This window comes from Condylura cristata, unplaced genomic scaffold (assembly GCF_000260355.1).
Source record: "Condylura cristata isolate star-nosed mole 26May11 unplaced genomic scaffold, ConCri1.0 scaffold00032, whole genome shotgun sequence".
NCBI lineage: Eukaryota > Metazoa > Chordata > Mammalia > Eulipotyphla > Talpidae > Condylura > Condylura cristata.
Window position 1 is genome coordinate 12,537,795 of NW_004567133.1, and position 19,113 is coordinate 12,556,907.

General features: G+C 40.4%; 1 protein-coding gene across 4 annotated transcripts; it reads left to right on the plus strand.

Moving 5' to 3' along the window:
- Positions 1-3,869: 3,869 nt before the first annotated feature.
- FOPNL (FGFR1OP N-terminal like) lies at positions 3,870-18,216 on the plus strand. 4 transcript variants are annotated; one of them, XR_001145954.1, is made up of 6 exons: positions 3,870-3,931; positions 6,277-6,474; positions 8,377-8,461; positions 11,485-11,621; positions 13,297-13,431; positions 15,567-18,216. XR_001145954.1 is itself a non-coding variant. In XM_012731610.1 (5 exons), the coding sequence occupies exons 1-5, from the start codon at positions 3,904-3,906 to the stop codon at positions 15,593-15,595; spliced, it is 477 nt and encodes a 158-aa protein (XP_012587064.1). In that variant the 5' UTR covers positions 3,870-3,903; the 3' UTR covers positions 15,596-18,216. The 4 variants fall into 4 exon arrangements, 3 of the variants coding, with proteins under 3 accessions (XP_012587064.1, XP_012587066.1, XP_012587065.1); XM_012731610.1 differs by lacking the exon at positions 13,297-13,431; XM_012731612.1 differs by lacking the exons at positions 8,377-8,461; positions 13,297-13,431; positions 15,567-18,216 and having other exon boundaries at positions 11,485-11,608.
- The last annotated feature ends 897 nt before the right edge of the window (positions 18,217-19,113 follow it).

Here is a 19,113-nt window from a genome sequence, read left to right on the forward strand (position 1 = left end):
TGTTACTGCTGTGTCCATTATTACTGACACTGGCTGGAAAAATAATAATAGACTCCTGAACCAGGAAAGTAATAAAGCAAGAATTCTGAAGCCTGTAAATTTGTTGTTATAGAACCAGGTTAATATTTTAAGCTCGCTGGCTACGTGGTCTCCATTACAAGTACTGACCTCAGGGAGCACAAAGATATCTAACAGTCTGTGCGTGAGAAACCGGCCTGTGATAAGCATTGACACAGATAAGATGGTGCTGCCCTTCACCAACTTTCAAAACTAGATGATTAAAACATCAAAATTAGATTCTGTCATTTGAGAATACACCCTTGTTGGCTCTTTCCTTATGTACTCTCCCCACTGGCTTGAAATGCTCTCACATTATACACGCTCAGTAACACCATATATATCTTTTCTGGTTTATGATATGGGCAAAGCATCAAAGAAAAGTAAGATGCAGGGCCCTCCCTGGTGGCGCAGCGGGTTAAAGCACAGTGCTGAGAGGCTTAAGCCACTTCTGCATGAGTTAGATCCCCGCCTGCCCCGGAGGTGACCACATGGCGCAGCAGACCTCTCCTGACCCGCCCGCTGCTCCCATCAGCAGTGCACTGCGTCGATCTACCTGTTCTGCTCCCCACTCTGTCTCTGGTGAATCCTCTCACCCTCCGCATCTCTGGCCTGTACCCCAGTTCTGTATGAGGAAATAAATAAATCTTTTTTTTTTTAAAAAAAAAAGAAAAGTAAGATGCAACAATTGGTTGTAATGCTCATTATCGCAGCCATGAAATTATGCAGATTCTGCTTCTTTTCTTTTTTTAAAAATTTATTTATTTATGCACACAGAATTGGGGTACAGGCCAGAGGTGTGGGAGGTGGGAGGATTCACCAGAGACAGAGTGGGCAGCAGAACAGGCCCATCCCATTGAAATAGTGGGTGGGACAGGAGAGGTCTGCTGTGCCATGTGGGTCAGCTCCCTGGCGGGGGATGTAACACATGCTGCAGTGGCTGGAACTTAACACCTTGTGCTACCAGGGAGGCCCCACCAGAGGCAATTTTGGTTTATGTATCTTTTTGTGTATCTTTTCAGAGTTAACTGATGTATAGGCAAGTGCTTACTTAACTTCAGCGTTCCCCCTTCTCTAAACCATTGAGGGCATTCCACACCCTGTCCACTAGATCTCATAAAATTCCTGTTGATGCATCTTGCTGATATTTCCATACATATATGTTTAGATCTCTCTCTTCTTTGGGATGACTTCACATTTATGGTTGGACCTTACTTAATATGCAACCATTTCCACTACTGATGATATGGCTATTTCCAGTAATTTTTTAAACATTATGTGGACTGACATATATGTGGTCAAGTTCACCCTTCTAAATGTAGAGCTCTAGGAAGCTTGGTTAAAAGTGTATCCTCCCTTAGTTACCTCCCAAGAGGTAGAACAGTTCCACTCCCTGGGTCACCTCTAGAGAGCTCCTTCACTTATCCCTAGCCCCTGATAAACACTTCACTGCTTTCTATCTCTATATTTACCTGTCCCCAAGTGTCATGTGAATGGAATCATACACACATCTAAAGGAGGAAGACTTTGAGTCTTGTTTCTCTCATCCAGCCCAATGTACTTGAGCACCATCTATATTGTTGCATGCATGGGAGGTTGGTTCCTTTTATTGCTCAGTGATGGCCTCCAGTGTGGAACTATCACAGCTAGTGTGCATCTGTTCACTAATGGGAAGACACTGGGTTATTTCCACTTGGGCAATTATGAATAAATCTGCTATTATTGCATACCAGCTTGCGTGTGGACATGTTTTTATTTCTCTTGGGTAAACACCCAGGAGTGGGATTACTTGGTTTGATGTTGGGTGTGGGTTCAACTTTAAATGGTTGCCAAACCAATTTCCAAAGTGGCTGCACCACTTTATTTTCCTACCAGCAGTCTGTGCTTAACAGCATTCGGTATTGTTGCTGTCAGTTGTTTTTCTTTTGGCCATTCTGATAGGTGTAGATAGGTATGACAATGAACATCCTGACATATATCCTTAGTAAGTCAGTATATGTCTGTGAGAGACATTCTGAGACTAGAATGCATGGGGCAAAGGGTGTGAAAGGGTGATTAGATATTGCCAAAGAGCCATCTGAGAAGGCAGTGCCAAGTGACCCACCTATTAGCCAGGTATAGCTGATTCCCCACATGCTTGTTGGCACAGAACATTACCCAACTTCAGTGCATGTTGTTAAGTGAAACTTCAGATGATTGTGAGTCTTGACCTCACAGGCTTGTTGGCAAGGACTTAAAGTGAAGCTTTTATAGCACTGCCTGCCACACACAGAGTGGCAATGAATATTAATTATTGTGTGATTATCACTTATTTACTCACATTTATTTGTGCTTCTCTCAGTATTCTTCATTAGTGTATCTGGAGTGCTTTTCTCTGAAGAGCGCAAACATCCGACCTAGGGAATTTAGTTCACTTTTTTTTTTTTTAAAGATGTATTTATTTATACAAACAAGAACTGGAGTACAGGCCGGGGGGGGGTGTGCGTGGAGGGGTGTGTGTGAGAGAGGATTCACCAGAGATGATAGAGTGGGGAACGGAACAGGCAGATCACCAAAATACACTGCTGAGGGGAGCAGCAGGTGGGCCAGGAGAGGTCTGCTGCACCCTGTGGGCCAGCTCCCTGGCCAGGGATGGAATTCATGCTGCAGTGGCTGCTGATAGCTTCACAGTGATGAGTCAACTCCTTGTGCCACCAGGGAGATTCTTAGTTCATCTTTTATGTCTCTTCAGATGCAGTCCAGGAAGTCAGACCCTGTTTTATACAATTGGGACATGTGATAGGATGGAACCTCTTTAAGGTTAAGGATAGATTTGTGTCCCACAAATCAATGTTTCCTATAGGGGACTGCCTCCTACTTTAAGACACACACACCCAGAAGCCAGAACAAACGTTTTTTCCAAAACAACGTTTCAAAAAATCATTAAAATAAACAGCAAAACTTCAATGTTTCCTATCCATCCCATTACTTTGAAAACATGCTCATTGGGATTCGTGGAAAATACAGATTTCAAAACACACTGCTGTGTTCAGACCTGCGGTTATAGGGCAGAGCTGTAAGATGTAGGTTACAAATGTTGGTCTCCCAGACAACACAACGGGAGTCACAGAAACTCCACTCAATTGTGGGCACCTTATGCTCATGTTCCTTTTCCTCCATTTCCTCCTTATGTGAATTCAAACCTCACCTGCACCATTTGCTGGTGATCTTGGTTACATCTATTCAATCATCAAAGAAATGGGAGTGAGACATCAAAGAGCCAATGTGGGTAAAGCACTGAGCATAGCGTCAGGCTCATACTTAATATAGTGATACTTAAAGTAGGATCAGCACAGCAGCAGCAGCAGTGGCGGTGGCAGCGCTTAGGGACCTGTTAGAACTACACGTTATTGGAACTTGTCCTAGATTTACCGAATGCGAAACTCCAGGGGTGGGGCCCCGCGATCTGTTTTAACAAGTCGTTCTGGTGAGTCTGATGCACACTCAAGTTTGACAACCACAAGCCTAATACATGGTGACTATGAACAATTAGCACTTCAAACTGCATTATGAGCGATGCGCCTCTCAAGAAAGGCTTAGTAGATTAAGGCAACAAATCAGAGTGTCAGCACCACCCACAGGTAATAGCGCCCACCTGCCTCAGAACCCGCTCCACTTCCACCCTCCTAAGCAAGACTGATTGGTGAATTCTCTCTGGACATTTACCAACCACCCAATCGCGGAGAGCATAAACTGAAAGGGGCGGTACTAAGCGCGGCGAACACCGCGCGCTTATTGGCTACAGACTACACCGCGAAACTGCGCGTGCGCACGTTTGAGAGGCGCGCCTCTGGCGGCCGTTGAAAAATGGCGACTGTCACCGAGCTGAAGGCTGGTGAGTGCGAGCGGGAGGCTTGCCGGGTGAGCTACCTGTGAGAAAGATGGGACGAAAAGAGGGCATGCGCGTAACCCTAGAGTCCGTTTTTCCCGGGGTCGTTCTGCGGTCTCGGAGTCTGGGGGGCGGGGGGGTCCGGCTGGGCTGGCCCGGGCTTTGTGAGAGAAGTGGTGACCCCGCGGCAACTTTTAAACAGACTTTGAGCTGCGGGAGGAGTCGCAGGCTCTGCAGGTGCGCGACGGGTCTACCGGCCTGCACCTTGGGCCTCGGGTGTTAGGTGCCGTGATTAAGACAGCCTGCGAGGTCGGTCCCGATTGTCCAGCGGGGAAGCAGGGAGGCAGAATGTTTCCTGGCTCCGCTCCTTTTTCGGGAAAGTTCCTTCAAGGTGTGAATCAGTAAGTACTAACATTTGTACGCCGTTAACTGACGCAACTGCCCAAACAAGCGATACTAGTTGTGATACTAGTTATCGTTATCAGTGATTGAGCCGTAGGTGTCAGCCGCCACCCACTCACCCAGCCTCCTGTTATCTCATTGACTCACTGGTTAGGAAATTGAGGTGCCAAGAGGTGAAATAGCTTACTCAAGGTGACTTAGAAAGAAGCACAGAGTTGCTATGCATGCTGCTTGAGAGCCCCAGGTCTTTTTTTAAAAAAAGATTTATTTATGCATACAAGAACTGGGGTACAGGCCAGAGGTGGGGGCTGATGGGAGAGTGACAGATTTCACCAGACAGAGTTGGGAGCAGAACAGGCAGATCTAGTGAAATACACTGCTGAGGGGAAGGAGCGGGGAGACAGGAGAGGTCTGCTGCACCTTGTGGGTCACCTCCTGGCTGGGATGGAACTCATGCTGCAGTGGCTGCAGACAGCTTCATAGTGCTGTGTTTTAACCTGTTGTGCCATCAAGGAGAGCCCTGAGCCCCAGGTCTTAACCACAGATACTGCTGCCTTGTTAGTAAAATCAGTTCCCTTTTCAGGTCAAAACCAGTAATTCTTAGAGAGTTGGCATTTCCTTGAGAATGTGGCTCAATAAACACTGATGTAAATGCATATATGGGACACTGGACTTGTAAGCAGCCATTTAAAAGAAAAAAAAAAGGCAGGCTTTTATCCAAAGAGCTGAACATATCAGGAAATACACCCCAGGAAATAGGTGTCACATGCAATGTTACATACAACTTCAGAGGATTTGTGCCAGGTTACGAAACCTCTTTCTGGAGAAATTTGGACAGTGTAACCTGTCCCTCTCTTTTAAAACAATAGCGAGTAGGGCAAGTAGAAATGGAACCTCAGAAGAAGGCATAACTTTCTGGGGAATAGGGATGTCCTTCGCTGATAAAAAGAATATATTTCTTTCTGCAGGTATGAAAGTGTTAAGTGTTCAGCAGAAACCCAGCGAATATGTGTCTACCAAGCAATTGGCTTGTGTACATTTTCCCACCTCATTTGTGCCTCCAACAGGATAGAAATCATTATGTTGAAGAAGGCAGCTAAGGCATGAGTTGGTGATATCACATGCTAGGTTTTCTAACTCGAGCTTCCTGAGTTCCGGGTGCTGTACTGAGTGAGTCTGTGCTATGTGCAAATAGACTAGCTGGGACAGGATCTTTGCCAGCTAGTGGCAAAGATCTTTGGAGAAAAAATTTCTTTGGAGAAAAATTCATTTGCCTTCCAAAGTTGAAGTTGAGAACAGGAATTGGTTATGATATGGCTTCCCCTTCTTTCACAAAAGTCCTCTTCCAAAACCTGATTGGGTGATCACTATGCTGTGTACCTACAAACATGATAGGGGGAAGATTTAAAAATAAGGGGCAATAAAGGTTCAAGTATAGGATTATCTCATAATTACCTTCAAAAAACAAGCACTAAAACAAAACACTGCCTTTTCAAAAGATCAAAGATTTTTATATGGAACCTCAACATAATCCTTTATGGAGTATACTTTAATCCTCTTCTTCCTAGACCAGGTATTTTTTAGTGACAAATAGAACCTGCTTGCAGTGACAAACATTTGAAAACATGACACACTTGAAAATATATGAGGCCATTCAGGGCCCAGTAAACAAAATCCATTTCTGTCCCCTTCTTTTCCCTTACTGTGAATGTGTAGTAGACTGTAGCCCCTGACAATGATGATGTGGAAGGATACACTTAAATATGATAAAATTGTAGATCTTTGCAACTTGGGAGCTTTATTTTTTATGACTCACAATAGTGAATGTCATTTACCATGTTTACATTGAAAACTGCAGTTGGTCATTTATCTTTCAAACATTTTTCTTCAAAGTGTGCCTAAAGAATGACAAAATTTATAATTGAAACATCTGTGTTTCTCTTTAACAGTTTTAAAGGACACCTTGGAAAAAAGGGGAGTTTTAGGGCATTTGAAAGCAAGGATTCGAGCTGAAGTTTTCAATGCCCTAGATGATGAAAGTGAACCCCGACCATCATTGTCTCATGAAAACCTTCTAATTAACGAATTAATTCGGGAATACTTGGAATTCAACAAATATAAATACACAGCATCTGTTCTCATAGCAGGTAAGAGGTTAATCACCTGATACAAAACTTGCTTTTTCTATTCAGAAATCTATTTCCATTACCAGTGTCATCTGAGGAGATTGGACATAAAAATCACATGGACTGTTGTGCATTGTATTGTACCTTGTATTGTAGGTAAAAACAAGTGGAAAGAAGCACTTAGCCTAGGCACATACTCTGAAAAATCAACCATAATTCTGATTCTGAGACTGAGCAATTGTTTACATTTTATCCTGTTTGTTGCCAGTAGCCAGTGGTTGCCAGTAAACACACACATATACAGCATTCATTTATATACTTTATTAAAAATATGTGAGATATTGGGGCTAAAGCCTCAAAATCTCACTGCTATGTATTGGTTAGTGTTTGTAAAAATCCAGAACTAGAAACTAGGAAGGTAAACTCCAAACAAATTCTAGTGAGGTATTAGATTGTATGTGGGTGGACACTTAATGAGAAACTTACTGTATATTGCATTTTAATCTTTAAGTAAATAGAAGATTGGTAATAGATGCAATAGCTGAGCTGGGCGTCACTTGTGGTGGGAAGGAAGTGAGCCTGGGTGGGTGGACAGACGTTCCTCACATGCACTTCATCCGACTCCCTGTTTAGGGAGCAGTCTGTGCTTTAAGGCAACTTCGTGCCTTAGAGCTCAGCAAGGGATCATGAAGAAGAAAAGAGACTTGATGCTTTATTTGTGATGCTGGAACTTTTCATTACAGATCTTTTATTGACTATTAAGTATATATCTTAACTAGTAGACTAATGGTTTTTATTGGTTTAGGGATCTTTACTATCAGTGTCTCTACTTTGCTCAGGCATCATGGCTATATAATGTCATTAATTCTCAGAAAAGAAGAAAACTATGAACATATCAGTTATATGTCTTAGACTTGGGCTTCCCTTAATAGTAGCGACAGTAGCCAAGACTCATATCAGTGTCTTGATTTTAAAAGAAACTGTATAATTAACATATAGTGTTCTCCAACTTTTCTAATATACAGTTCTGTGGATTTGCCAATGTAGACTATCGTGTAACTACCACAACAATCATGTAGTGATGTGGAGTATTCCCAACACATTAAAAAATAGTGTCGCTGTAGTCAAGGTCATCTTTCCTACTCCCTACCTCCAGCAACTCTGACCTGTAGTTTTCTGTATCCATCATTTGCCTTTTCCTGAATGCCCTGTAAATGGAAGTTCTGCTTCCTTTCACTTAGCCTAATGCATTTCAGCTTTAAACTGTGTTGGTTTTCCCCTCCCAAATAGCATCCATTGTGTGGCTGTGTCAGTCTACCTATTATCAGTTGATGGACATTTGTGTATAGTTTTTGGCAGCTGCCATGCACATTCACATACAAGACTATGTGTGAACATAATTTTTCATTTCACTGGGTAAAGGGCTGAGAGCAGAATTGCGGAACTGTGGGAAGTGTAAGCACGCCCTGTGGGAGGCAGTTTGCCAGAGTGGCTGTACTGTTACACCTCAGCCAGGGGAGTTCCAGTTGCCCAGTATACTAGCCAATTTGTCATTTCGGGGTTCATTTTACTTTTAGAACTATTGTCACTAAATGGCTATCAGTACCCTATGTTTAATTCATAGACTTCTTAATAAATAGACACCTGAAGTCTGGCGTTCTGCTTTATATGCAGAAAAGTATTTTCCCCAAATGGAAGGATTTTTAAAATGAACTCATATTAAGCTGTAGGAAGTTGTATGTTTAACAAAATAGTATTTTGAAAGTCATAACATCACATACATAGTTGAGTCTGACTGGGTAAGTGCTGTCTTTCTTCCAGAATCTAAAAAAATGTATGTATATAGTTAAGAGTGTTTGTTTTCAAAGTCGCATTTGCTTTTGAGATTAATAAAGACTCATTGTTTAATAACTTTCCCCTCAGAATCTGGCCAACCTCTCGTTCCATTAGACAGACAGTTTCTCATCCGTGAACTAAATGCATTTGAAGAATCAAAGGATAATACAGTGTAAGATGTTTTGTTTTGTTTTGATTAATTTTCAGAACTTTATCACATTCTTGTGTTGGAGTCATAGTCACGTAGTGGTGATGCAGTGGGGATGTGTCTGTCCCAAACCAAGGTGTGTGCAGTGACCGGGTCAGTGGAGGCCTCTGCTCCTGGAGCCCAGTTCTTGTGGTTTCAGAGCACCGAGCACCCCCACTTCTACCCGGGGTCACTCCTCAGGGATTTTGGGCCAGTCTTTTTTTTTTCTTCTGAGGCTTTACTCTATCAGTTCTTCATATTTAATTTCCTTACCACTGCTTCAGTCACTTTAAGCGAGGAATGTGCTCAGAGCTCCCTTTTCTAAAAACAAAAACAAAAATGCTGTCAACTTCCAAGAAAGTAATGAAATCAACCTCCTACTAATTTTCTTTTCAAAAATCATTGTTTTTTTTTTTTATTCCTTTCATGGTATAATTCTGTTTGCCATAAAAGTATTTTACTTATTTTTAAAAAGATTTATTTATTTATGCATACAAGAACTGGGGTACAGGCTAGAGGTACAGGGGGTGAGAGGATTCACCAAAAACAAAGTCGGGAGCAGAACAGTTAGATTTAATGAAATACAGTGCTGAGGGGAGCAGTGGAGACAGGAGAGGTCTGCTGCACCATGTGGGTCAGCGTCCTGGCCAGCAATCCAACTCTTGCTGCAGTGGCCGTGGTTAGCCCCATAGTGCTGTGCTTAACCCCTTGGCCACCAGGGATGCGCTGTATTTTGAATAACATGCTAGTTAAATTTAACTCTCCTGCAAATCTTTGTGTAAAACCAGTATTCCAGAATCATATGCCACCTTTATGCTATGGCCCAAGCCTCTAGCATCAATAGGGTGTGTGTGAAATTTATATGTATAGTGTGTTTAGTAATATATGTTTGTTTCCAATTTTAGAAGCTCAGCTTTGCTTGCATTTCTGTAGTATTTTCTTATATTGATTCCTCTTCCTAAGACATGATGCTTACTAACATAGCCTTCTGCAGATGGCCACAATTCCTCACCATATGTCCCTTTCTCCAGGACAGCTTGAGTGTCACATGCCACTCCACTAGGAGACAAGGCAAGGAGAAAGGCACAGAGCCATTTATGACCTACTCTGGTGGCACTCTGCTGTCACTTTCTTGGTTCATTAGAAGTGAGTTCAGTCCACACGCAAGGGTAGGGGATTAGTTGCACCTTTCAAAAAGAAAGGAATGTCATGCTTTAAATCATCATGCTTATTAATAAGTAGGTCGAAATCTCAGTAGAATCCATTAAACTGTGTTTTCAGTGATGAGATTGAAAGAAAGGAAAGCACTTCTCTGTAGCTCCCATAACTGTCTGTGGAGCAGCTTCTAGCTGTGCAAGGGCACGCATGTAAAGCCCAGGGGCAGTATTGTAAGGAAAAGAATATAGGACTTGGAGTTCCCATATACAACTTGCTTACCGAGGGGTCTCTAGCAAACCATCTCTGAGCTGTGTACTGTCATTTATAAGTTGGGGGTGATGGTTATGACATCATAGGTGAGGCAAAAATCATGAGGAGTTGTGTGGTTAGTAAACTGTAAAGTAGCTTTTAAGTTAGTAGTTACTATCCAGCTTCTAAATGGCTAGCGTTTGTTCACCACTTAGTACGTGCCAGGCACAATTCCTAACACTTAGCATATTAGCTTGTTTAGTCCACAGCAACCCTGTGGGGGCCAGTCCTATAGAGGAAGGAACACGTACGACTCTATGTCTTAAGACATGAAGAATCTTGCTGAGGGCAAGTGGCAAAACCAGGATTTTGACACAGGCAGTTTAGTTCTTGGGACATAGACCTTCTTGAGATAAGGATTTATTAACCTCTTGAGTGTTTATTGAATACCTATTGTGTAACAATTATTGTTAGATTGGAAAATCTTGTATTAGATTCTGGTCTGGAGGTTAAAAATTGAATTCCTATACATTGTGTTTTAGTTTAGATGAGGTTTGTTAAGATATTTTCTGTGGATTTTAAAGTTATCATTAGGGTTAAATGGTACTCTTAAATTTTATTATTTATTTTCTCTCTCTTTTTAAAAAGATTTATTTATTTATGCACACAGAACTGGAGTACAGGCCAGAGGTGCAGGGTGTAAGAGGATTCACCAGAGACAGAGTGGGGATCAGAACAGGCAGATCGATGAAGTACGCTGCTGAGGGGAGCAGCAGGCGAGATAGGCGAGGTCTGCTGCACCATGTGTATTACCTCTGGGACCGGGAATCAAACTGACACTGAAGCAGCTGTGACCAGCTTGCAGTGCTGCGTCCTAACCTACTGTGCCACCAGACAGGGCCTTAAATTTTCAAAAGCGTGAATATTTGCAAGTTGGACAATAACCATATAACCTTGTTCTTTTGAGTCAAGTTAATTACTTGACCTTCTAGTGTAGAGACTACCTTTTATTGTTATTTTTTTAAAGATTTATTTTTATTGAGGCCTCCCTGATGGTGCAAGGGGTTAAGTCTCAACACTATAAAGCTATTACCAGCCACTGTAGTATGAGTTCGATCCCCGGCCAGGGAGCTGACCACATGGCCCAGCAGACCTCTCTCGTCTCTCCCACTGCTCTCCTCAGTAGAGTATTTCAGTAGATCCATCTGTTCTGCTCCCCATTCTGTCTCTGGTGAATCCTCTCACTTCCCTCTGCTTGGCCCCTGCATCTCTGGTCTACACCCCAGCTCTTGTATGTATAAATAAATAAAAAAAAATAAATCTTCTTTTTTTTTTTTTTGAGTGGGGAGCAGAACAGGCAGAGTGACTGCTGAGAGCAGCAGTGGACAGGACAGAAGAGGTCTGCTGTACCATGTGGGTCAGCTCCCTGGCTGGGCGTCAAACTCACGCCGCCGCAGTGGCTAGTGATAGCTTGATAGTGCTGAGACTTTAACCCCTTCACCACCAGGGAAACCCCTGTATAGATTACCTATTAAAGAACAAATGTTTTAAGCTTTTCCTATTTATGCAAATTTAATTACTTTTTTTCCTTCCTGCTATAGACCTCTTTTATATGGAATTTTAGCTCATTTCTTACATGGGACTAAGAATGACTTCCCAACTGCATCTCTGAAAAAGTCTTCTCTTCAGCTTCCAAAGGCAAATCTTGCCAGACACCCAACTGGGAGAAAGCAAACAGGTGGGACTTTTCTGAGAGGTATCATGTAGTTGTCAGCAAGTATGTTTTCTTTCTATGTATATGCTTCTCTTTGGAGTTGTTTTTCCTGAGTTTTTGATTCATATTTCAGTTGCACATATAGCTAATGTATTTATCCTAGCTTATTTATTCTTCAAAAGACAGTCTTTTTTTGCAAAGAGAAACTTGAAAGGGAGGTGGGGGATGACTAGACAACTCTCTACCACTTTCTATTCAGAATATTAAAACTCAGATTTTTACATAGATTTGTATAGCTTAGAGCCTTAGTATACTGAATAATTTTTAATCAAGTCATCATATTTTTCTACTTCCATGACTAAAAAAAGGCAAGGTCAATGAATATGGATAGGAAGTCATGGGTTTATATGTGTTTTGCATGTTCAGAATACTTTTTTTTAAAGATTGATTTATGTATGCATAAAGAACTCCTGTACAGGTCAGAGGTGCAGGGGTCAGAAGATTCACCAGAGACAGAGAGTGGGAGCAGAACAGGAAGATCAACCAAGTGCACTGCTGAGGGGGGCAGTGGGCGAGTCAGGAGAGGTCTGCCACCCCACGTGGGTCAGCTCCCTGACCCGGGTTTGAACTCCTGAAGCGATAGCTTCACAGTGCTGTGATTTAACCCTTGCGCCACCAGGAAGGATCCATGTTCAGGATTCTTTTTATGGTAGGTTTAGCTACAAATATTTGTAGTTAAATATAATCAAACTCTTAGGCAGGAGTTCACACTTCTTTCAGAATGTTCAGTCTTTAAATGAGTTTTCAGGTGTTTTTGAACACAGCAGCACCTCAGTTGGATCATCTCAATTGAATTGTTCACAACTCAGTGGTAGAGAGTTGGTCCCTTTTTTTTAAAGATGAACAGTCATAGGTAGGGGCTCAAGTAACAGAATAAATGTAAATCTCCCCCTCCCCCTGTTCCCAGATTTATTCTCCACATTAGCAGTCTGTTTTTTAGCGAATGTTTTTTAGATATTGCTAGTTCTTATAGAGGGAGCAGTACTTAACAATTATGTTACACCACACTAGGAGATACTAATTAAGAAAAGAGAGTTTCTGCAAATGATTGTTGCTCAAATGTGAAGCAATTTAAAGCACATTTAGTGATGTTAACAGAGAGAGCAGTGTCAAAGGTTCAAAATTCATTTAAATAAGATACTTTAGATGTCAACATTAGGGACAACTTAGATAAAAAGCATATGGGAAAAGGGAATTATCTTTCAACTTTAAATTTAAAATGATTCCAAAATCAAACATTTACTTAGAAAAAAGTCACTGTGGCTTTCACTGCAACTTCTGTGCTATTCTGTATCATTTACTCTTCTAAAGAGTTTTTTGAGGGCCTGTTGTAGCAGATACTATTCTAAGCTCCCCGTAGAGAACTGTGACAGAAGACAGTCTCAGCCTTCAAGGAGTTTTCGTTCTGAGTTTGGAGACAGAGTGACAGATAAAAAAAAAGAGGGCCTTAGTTACTCTGAGTCCTTTGTGTGTAAAGCACCATCAGAGAATCAGTGAAAGTCAGTGAAATGTTGGATGCCTATTCTGTGGAAAGTTCTGTTGGAGGCTCAGAAGTTGAGGATGTCTGCTGAACACACAAAAGAAGGACTGAGATTTTGCCGATCATTTTCTTAATCATCAAAATTTGTCTTGGCACCAGAGTGAACTCTGCGAGCAATGACTTGTGAGGAACTGTCAGGCAGAACTTTTCATTCTGTTCCGGTGACGCATTTCACTTTCATGTGGTGGGCTTTCCGCCTGAAAGATACCGAGTTTTATTGGCAGCAGTGACAAGGTTAGAATAAAATAATTATTCTTAGAATTATAGAACCTTAACTCTACACTAGCTCATTTCACTGAAATATAAAACACTAAAATTGTTTCACTTGAAAATAAGTCTTAAAGCATGCCAATATGAAAGCTTTTTTTCTTCTTGAAGGCACTTTTTTAAATCCTTTTAAACAAAGTTTTTAAAGCATTGGGGAAAATGCAATGTTCATATGAAATGATAGGACGATAGGCAGCGCTCTGGTGCTGCTCCTGCTGGTTCTTAGGGTACTGGAGGCAAAGTAGTTTTTGGTAGAAATAAAAGATGAGCTCCTTTTTTTTTTTTTTTATTACAAAGTTTATTTTTACATCATTTTGCACATTTTTTTTTTTCCATCTCGATTGTAATCCCCACGGGTTTCCCATCACCAAATCACCCCTGTGCCACCACCATAGTCCCCTGCATTTCCCTCCCCCCCCCCCTTTTGATCCCATTCCCCACTCCACCCCCACAGAATGTCTCTGGTATATGGTTGTTCATTATTTTTGTTATTTTCTTGCCTGGTCCATTATACTCCTGCTATGAGTGAAACCATCCAGTATTTTTCTTTCTCTTTCTGGCTTATCTCACTAAGCATAATCTTTTCCAGCTCCATCCAAGTTGCTGCAAAAGACATGTGTTTCTCTTTTTTGGTTGCTGAGTAATATTCCATTGTATATATGTACCACAAAAGATGAGCTCTTTTAAGATAGAGAAAATATGAACTCAATTTTATGCATGTATATGAAGTACATGGATAACTTTTTTTAAGGATGCATTTTATGTTCTAAGAATATGGTTAATTTTAGTCTGCGGAGCAAAGTTGTCTAAAATTGAGGGAGAGAGAATGTCATCCATGATGTAGTATAGTAGTATTAACATTTCATATATTTGTGAGAGTGATCAGCTAATTTGTTTTTTGCTTTTCTTTCTTTTTTTTTATTTACTTATGCAGCCAAGAGCTGGGGTGTAGGCCAGAGGTATTGGGGGATGGGAGGACTCACCAGAGACAGAGTGGGGGGCAGAACAGGTGGATCCACTGAAATCCACTGCTGAGGGGAGCAGCGGGGAGACAGGAGAGGTCTGCGGTGCCCCGTGGGTCACTCCCTGGTCACGGATTGAACTCCTGCTTCATTGGCTGCTAAGATTTAGCCCTGTACCACCAGGAGGGCCATATCAACTACTTTGAATTAATAATAAAACTGGGTGTACAATCAAATTACCTTTATAATTAGAAAACCCAATATGTGTTTTTGGTGTTAAACCATGTATCCATCTGCTTGGCATCTTGTCTAACTTGCAGATTTGTCTAAATTTGTATATTTTACCTTCTGCTGTCAAGTTGTCATGAAAATGGTTAATTTTTTCAGTTGTAAAAAGTGATAAAATTGGGGTTCACATTTTATTAGGAATTTAGTTTGTGCATTGCCTTGCTGTTGACACTTGGATATTAAGCTTTTTCAGGTTCTGTTAATCCAGAACACTTCTGCCTTTGTCCCCAGAGCAAAAGTGACTGGGTTCCTTCTTTTCTATAGCCAGAGCACATTGGGTGGTTCCAGGGACTCTTCTCTCTAAGCTCTCACAGAAGTTTGTTTGGTTTTGTTTTTAGCTGAAGGACATTTTCTTTAATTTCCTGGATAGTTTTCTAAGTTTCCTAAGAAGATGTAAATTGTGCTAATTTTCTCTTTGCCACAAGAGGGTACTAGTAGGAGGCATTTCTATTTGAAGAAAGGTTTTTCCCCCCCCCTTATTTTCAGATGAAAGATTTTTGGCAAATCCTTCAAACTGTTATTGCATATTCTTTCTGCAAATTCCATCCCTTACGTATATTGTAAACGATATAACGTAGTTATAACGTAAGATGTAATATACGAGAAGTTTGTAACTATTTACATAGGGTATTCTCTATTCATTAAAAAATCAGACTTTTAAGTAGTGAGTCCCTAATACTAAATATTTTTGATTACTTCAGAAATGTTTTTTAAAAAATGATTTTTTTCGTTGCTTTAAGCAATCTGAGGAATCCACACAGTGTATATTAAATATATAACATCCTATAGATATGTCTGCCTACTGCCTATTTTGACTTGATAACTATTGATAACTATTTCTGTTCATTTCAGAGGACCTAAGGAAGAAGGGGAAAGTATGAATATTGAAGATCCTCAAGCATCTCAAGCAGTGAAGAGATGACATTCCCACTGGGGCGTCTTTTATTTTAAACTTTATATGTATTAAATTATTTATTCTCCTGAGGTTACCAAAATGCATTACCGGTATTGTCCTTTGACTTTCCGAAAAACATCGAGCCCTCTATGGCCTAACTGCATTGTGAATATAAGCTCCAGCTGTCATTGGATTTAACTGGGGGAAAAAATGTAGTTTTTAGGGAGCATTTTAAAGGCCCCTTAAATCTGTGAGAAACATAACGGTTTTTCATAACCTAAATGTTCTTTTAAGAAAATCAGGCCTCCATAGATAGCCATATGCTCTGCTCTTCCACAAGGTACCTTATAAACAATTTTTAGGCTAGAATTAGGTGGACTTGTGGGAAAAGCCATGCAAGCTTAAAAAAAATTTTTTTAAAGAATACTATGGCCAGAAAAAATTTAACTCCTATAAAGTTTGATCTTTTCTTTTTGGCTTGGCTATTTTTCAGCAACTATTTATAGTTAGGTTTAACTCTCTGAATTACTACCCAAGTTGAAGTCTTAGCTAGGTAACAATGTGCTTTTTCTTCCCTTAACTCATTTTGGCTTCTTCTAGGAGATTTAATTAAATGGTAGACAGGGAAATAATTCCTTTGACTTTGCTGTAAGTGAAACAAAGAGTTTATTTTATTATATAAAGAATGTAGACTAAGCACGAAGACACAAGTTTTAGGAGAAATACCAAAAAGTACCTTTTAAAAGATGGCCTTGTTTAACCTCCATGTGACTTTCAGTGGTGCAGTTTCAAAATGAGCTGTGTAAGGGCCAATCCCTACCCAGTTGGGGTATAGCAGACTTATTAAATGTAATTTTTTTGCTTTCAGGATAGAAAAACAGTAAGAACTCATACTGCTAGCTCTAAAATGCTACTTTGATGCTTACTAAGACATTCTATAATGTGGAGACCATAGACTGATTTCACTAAAAACAACTGGTGATGCCTGGTCAGCAAAAGTCAGAAGGAATATCCAGAATAAAACCACACAGCATCTATACAGCGACACTTGCTTGAACATGTCCATACGGAAGTGAGAAAAGAGCTATTGTTGGCAACACTGGCATTCTCTTCAGGGTGTTAAATCTGCTGCCCTTGGAATTTACTGAAACGTTTTATATCTGGTGCTAGTTAATATTTAGTCCTTACAGATTAACCAATAATTTGATCTAAATGCAAAAAATTATTAAATGATACTTTACGATTGTCAAAGAATTTTGAGAGACCCTCTTAGTGGACTAAAATTACATTTAGGTGTAGACGTATTTATAAGGTCTCACTTCCATTTCTTAAATGAAATCTGTAGGATCTGGTTACAATTAGGAATTCCATTGTATGTGGGAATATAAATATCTGAATTATTCCCAGAGGACTTGGTTTGTATCCAAGGATGTTGGCAGTGGACACTTAAGTTTACCTCAGGAATTGCAATTATGCATGACTAGATTAAGAAAAAATGCTGGAGTATAACATTTTGGATACTGATATAAAATCAACAAATTAGAAGCAATGCATTATTATATATGCATTATTCTGTGATTTGTTTGTACCTAGGCAACTTTTATACTTTAAGTGTATTATTTAATAAAAATATAAGCCACTCACCTTTGTTCCAAGGATGTTCCTAATGAATCTTCTGTCATCTAGAGATGTACACCAGAACCAGAAGGATTGGAGGTAACCCCAGGCTTGCTTTCAGGATCTCCAGGAGCCTGGTGTCAGGTGAGGGAGAGCTTCTCCTGGTTGTACTTTTATCAGCCGTATCACAGAGACCATGTGGGGGCTGGTAGGGCCCTGTATGGTTAGAAAAAGCATGTTTTTTCCATTTGGTTTACATTTTCTTTTTATTTGGAAAAGAGAAACACCTAGTCACAAAGACTTCTATAGCTGTCTACAAAGGAAGACTTTGCTGAGAAAATCTGCTCTAGCATTTTCTATATTCAGGAGTTTTGAAGTGTCAGGTTATAATCCAGGAGTTTAACAAGGAGCATAGGCTGAGACATTAAAACAACCCAAGTTGTAAGAAAAGACATGTAAATACAAAGGAACCCATCAAATTACTCTCATGAACATGAACTAAATTAGAGTATCATTCCTGGTGGATTTTGTGGGGTTATTGGGAAAAGTTAACTTTCCAGAAAACAAGTTTTAGCAGAAAACTTGGATTTACACAAAAATAGATTGGAAATGAAAACTAGGGAAGGATTTCTAAAAGGTGGAAACTTAAAACTTGGCCATTCTAGAAACTCCTAGCAGGAGCAGAGGTGGCTTTTGAAGATGATACATTTAAGCTTAGCATATGTTTGCAAAGAATAAACTAATAGCTTTATAATTATGTGCAAGAACACATTTGTGTATGACTCACATGCCTGTGTGATTATATAAAATTTGATGTGTTCTTTTAACCTAAAGCCAAGTGTACATAAAAGATTAACATTTGTGAGAAGCTGCCTTTAAAGGCATTTGGGCAATGCTTTCCCAGCTACTTGGTATTTGGCTTTTCTAACAACAGTACTGTAAGGATTATGTGGTCTTTATCTTTTTAAAAATTAAGGTAAGGTTCAAAATGATTTTTAGAGCAGCTTTAGGTTCACAGAGAAATGGAGTATAAGACACAGTGAGTTGCCAGTCACTACTGCCCCTTTCCTGGCCTCCCTGTGATGGCATCGCCCACCAGAGGGATGCCTTTTTTATAGTTAATGAGACTGCACTGACTGTCATAATCCTTTGAGGCCCAGAGTCGGCGCTGAGGTTCGCTCCTGGTGGTGTACATTTAATGGACACTTAATGACGCATATCAACCGCTGTATCATGAAGCTCAGTTTTACAGCCCTACCTGTCTCCCATGCTCTGCCTTCTCATCCCTCCCCACTCACCTCTGACAACCTGATCCTTTTACTGTCCCCATAATTTTGTCTTCTAGAATCTCAGATAGAATCATACTGAATGTGCCTACACAAAAGACTGACTTCTTCTACTCAGTAGTATCCTCATGTCTTTTCATAGCTAAATAGCACATTGCTTTTTAGTGCCAAGTAATATTCTGTCATCTGATGTACCCTATTCAATTTATCTCTTCACTTACTAAAGCATATATTGGCTGCTTCCAAGTTTTGGTGCTTATAAATAAAGCAGCTATACATATCTGTGCGAAGAGCTAGAATGGACATCAGTCTCCACTTATTTGGGTAAATCTCAAGAAGCCTGATTTACTGGGTCATGTGGTAAGAATGTTCAGTTTTGTATGAAACTATAAAGCTACTTTTATTGAGAATTTTAGAGCCAGTCTTTTTGATAGAAGTGGAAAAGAATCTGGAGTTACTACCACAGCAGACTTGGAAATGGTAATGGGGGAAAGAGCTTTGCAGATTACTCTACAATGCGGGCTGTTCTTGGAGAAGGCTGGGGCCTTCCTGAGTGAAACAAGTGCTTTTGCTGAAGAGAGTGATTAGAGCCTTGACTGAG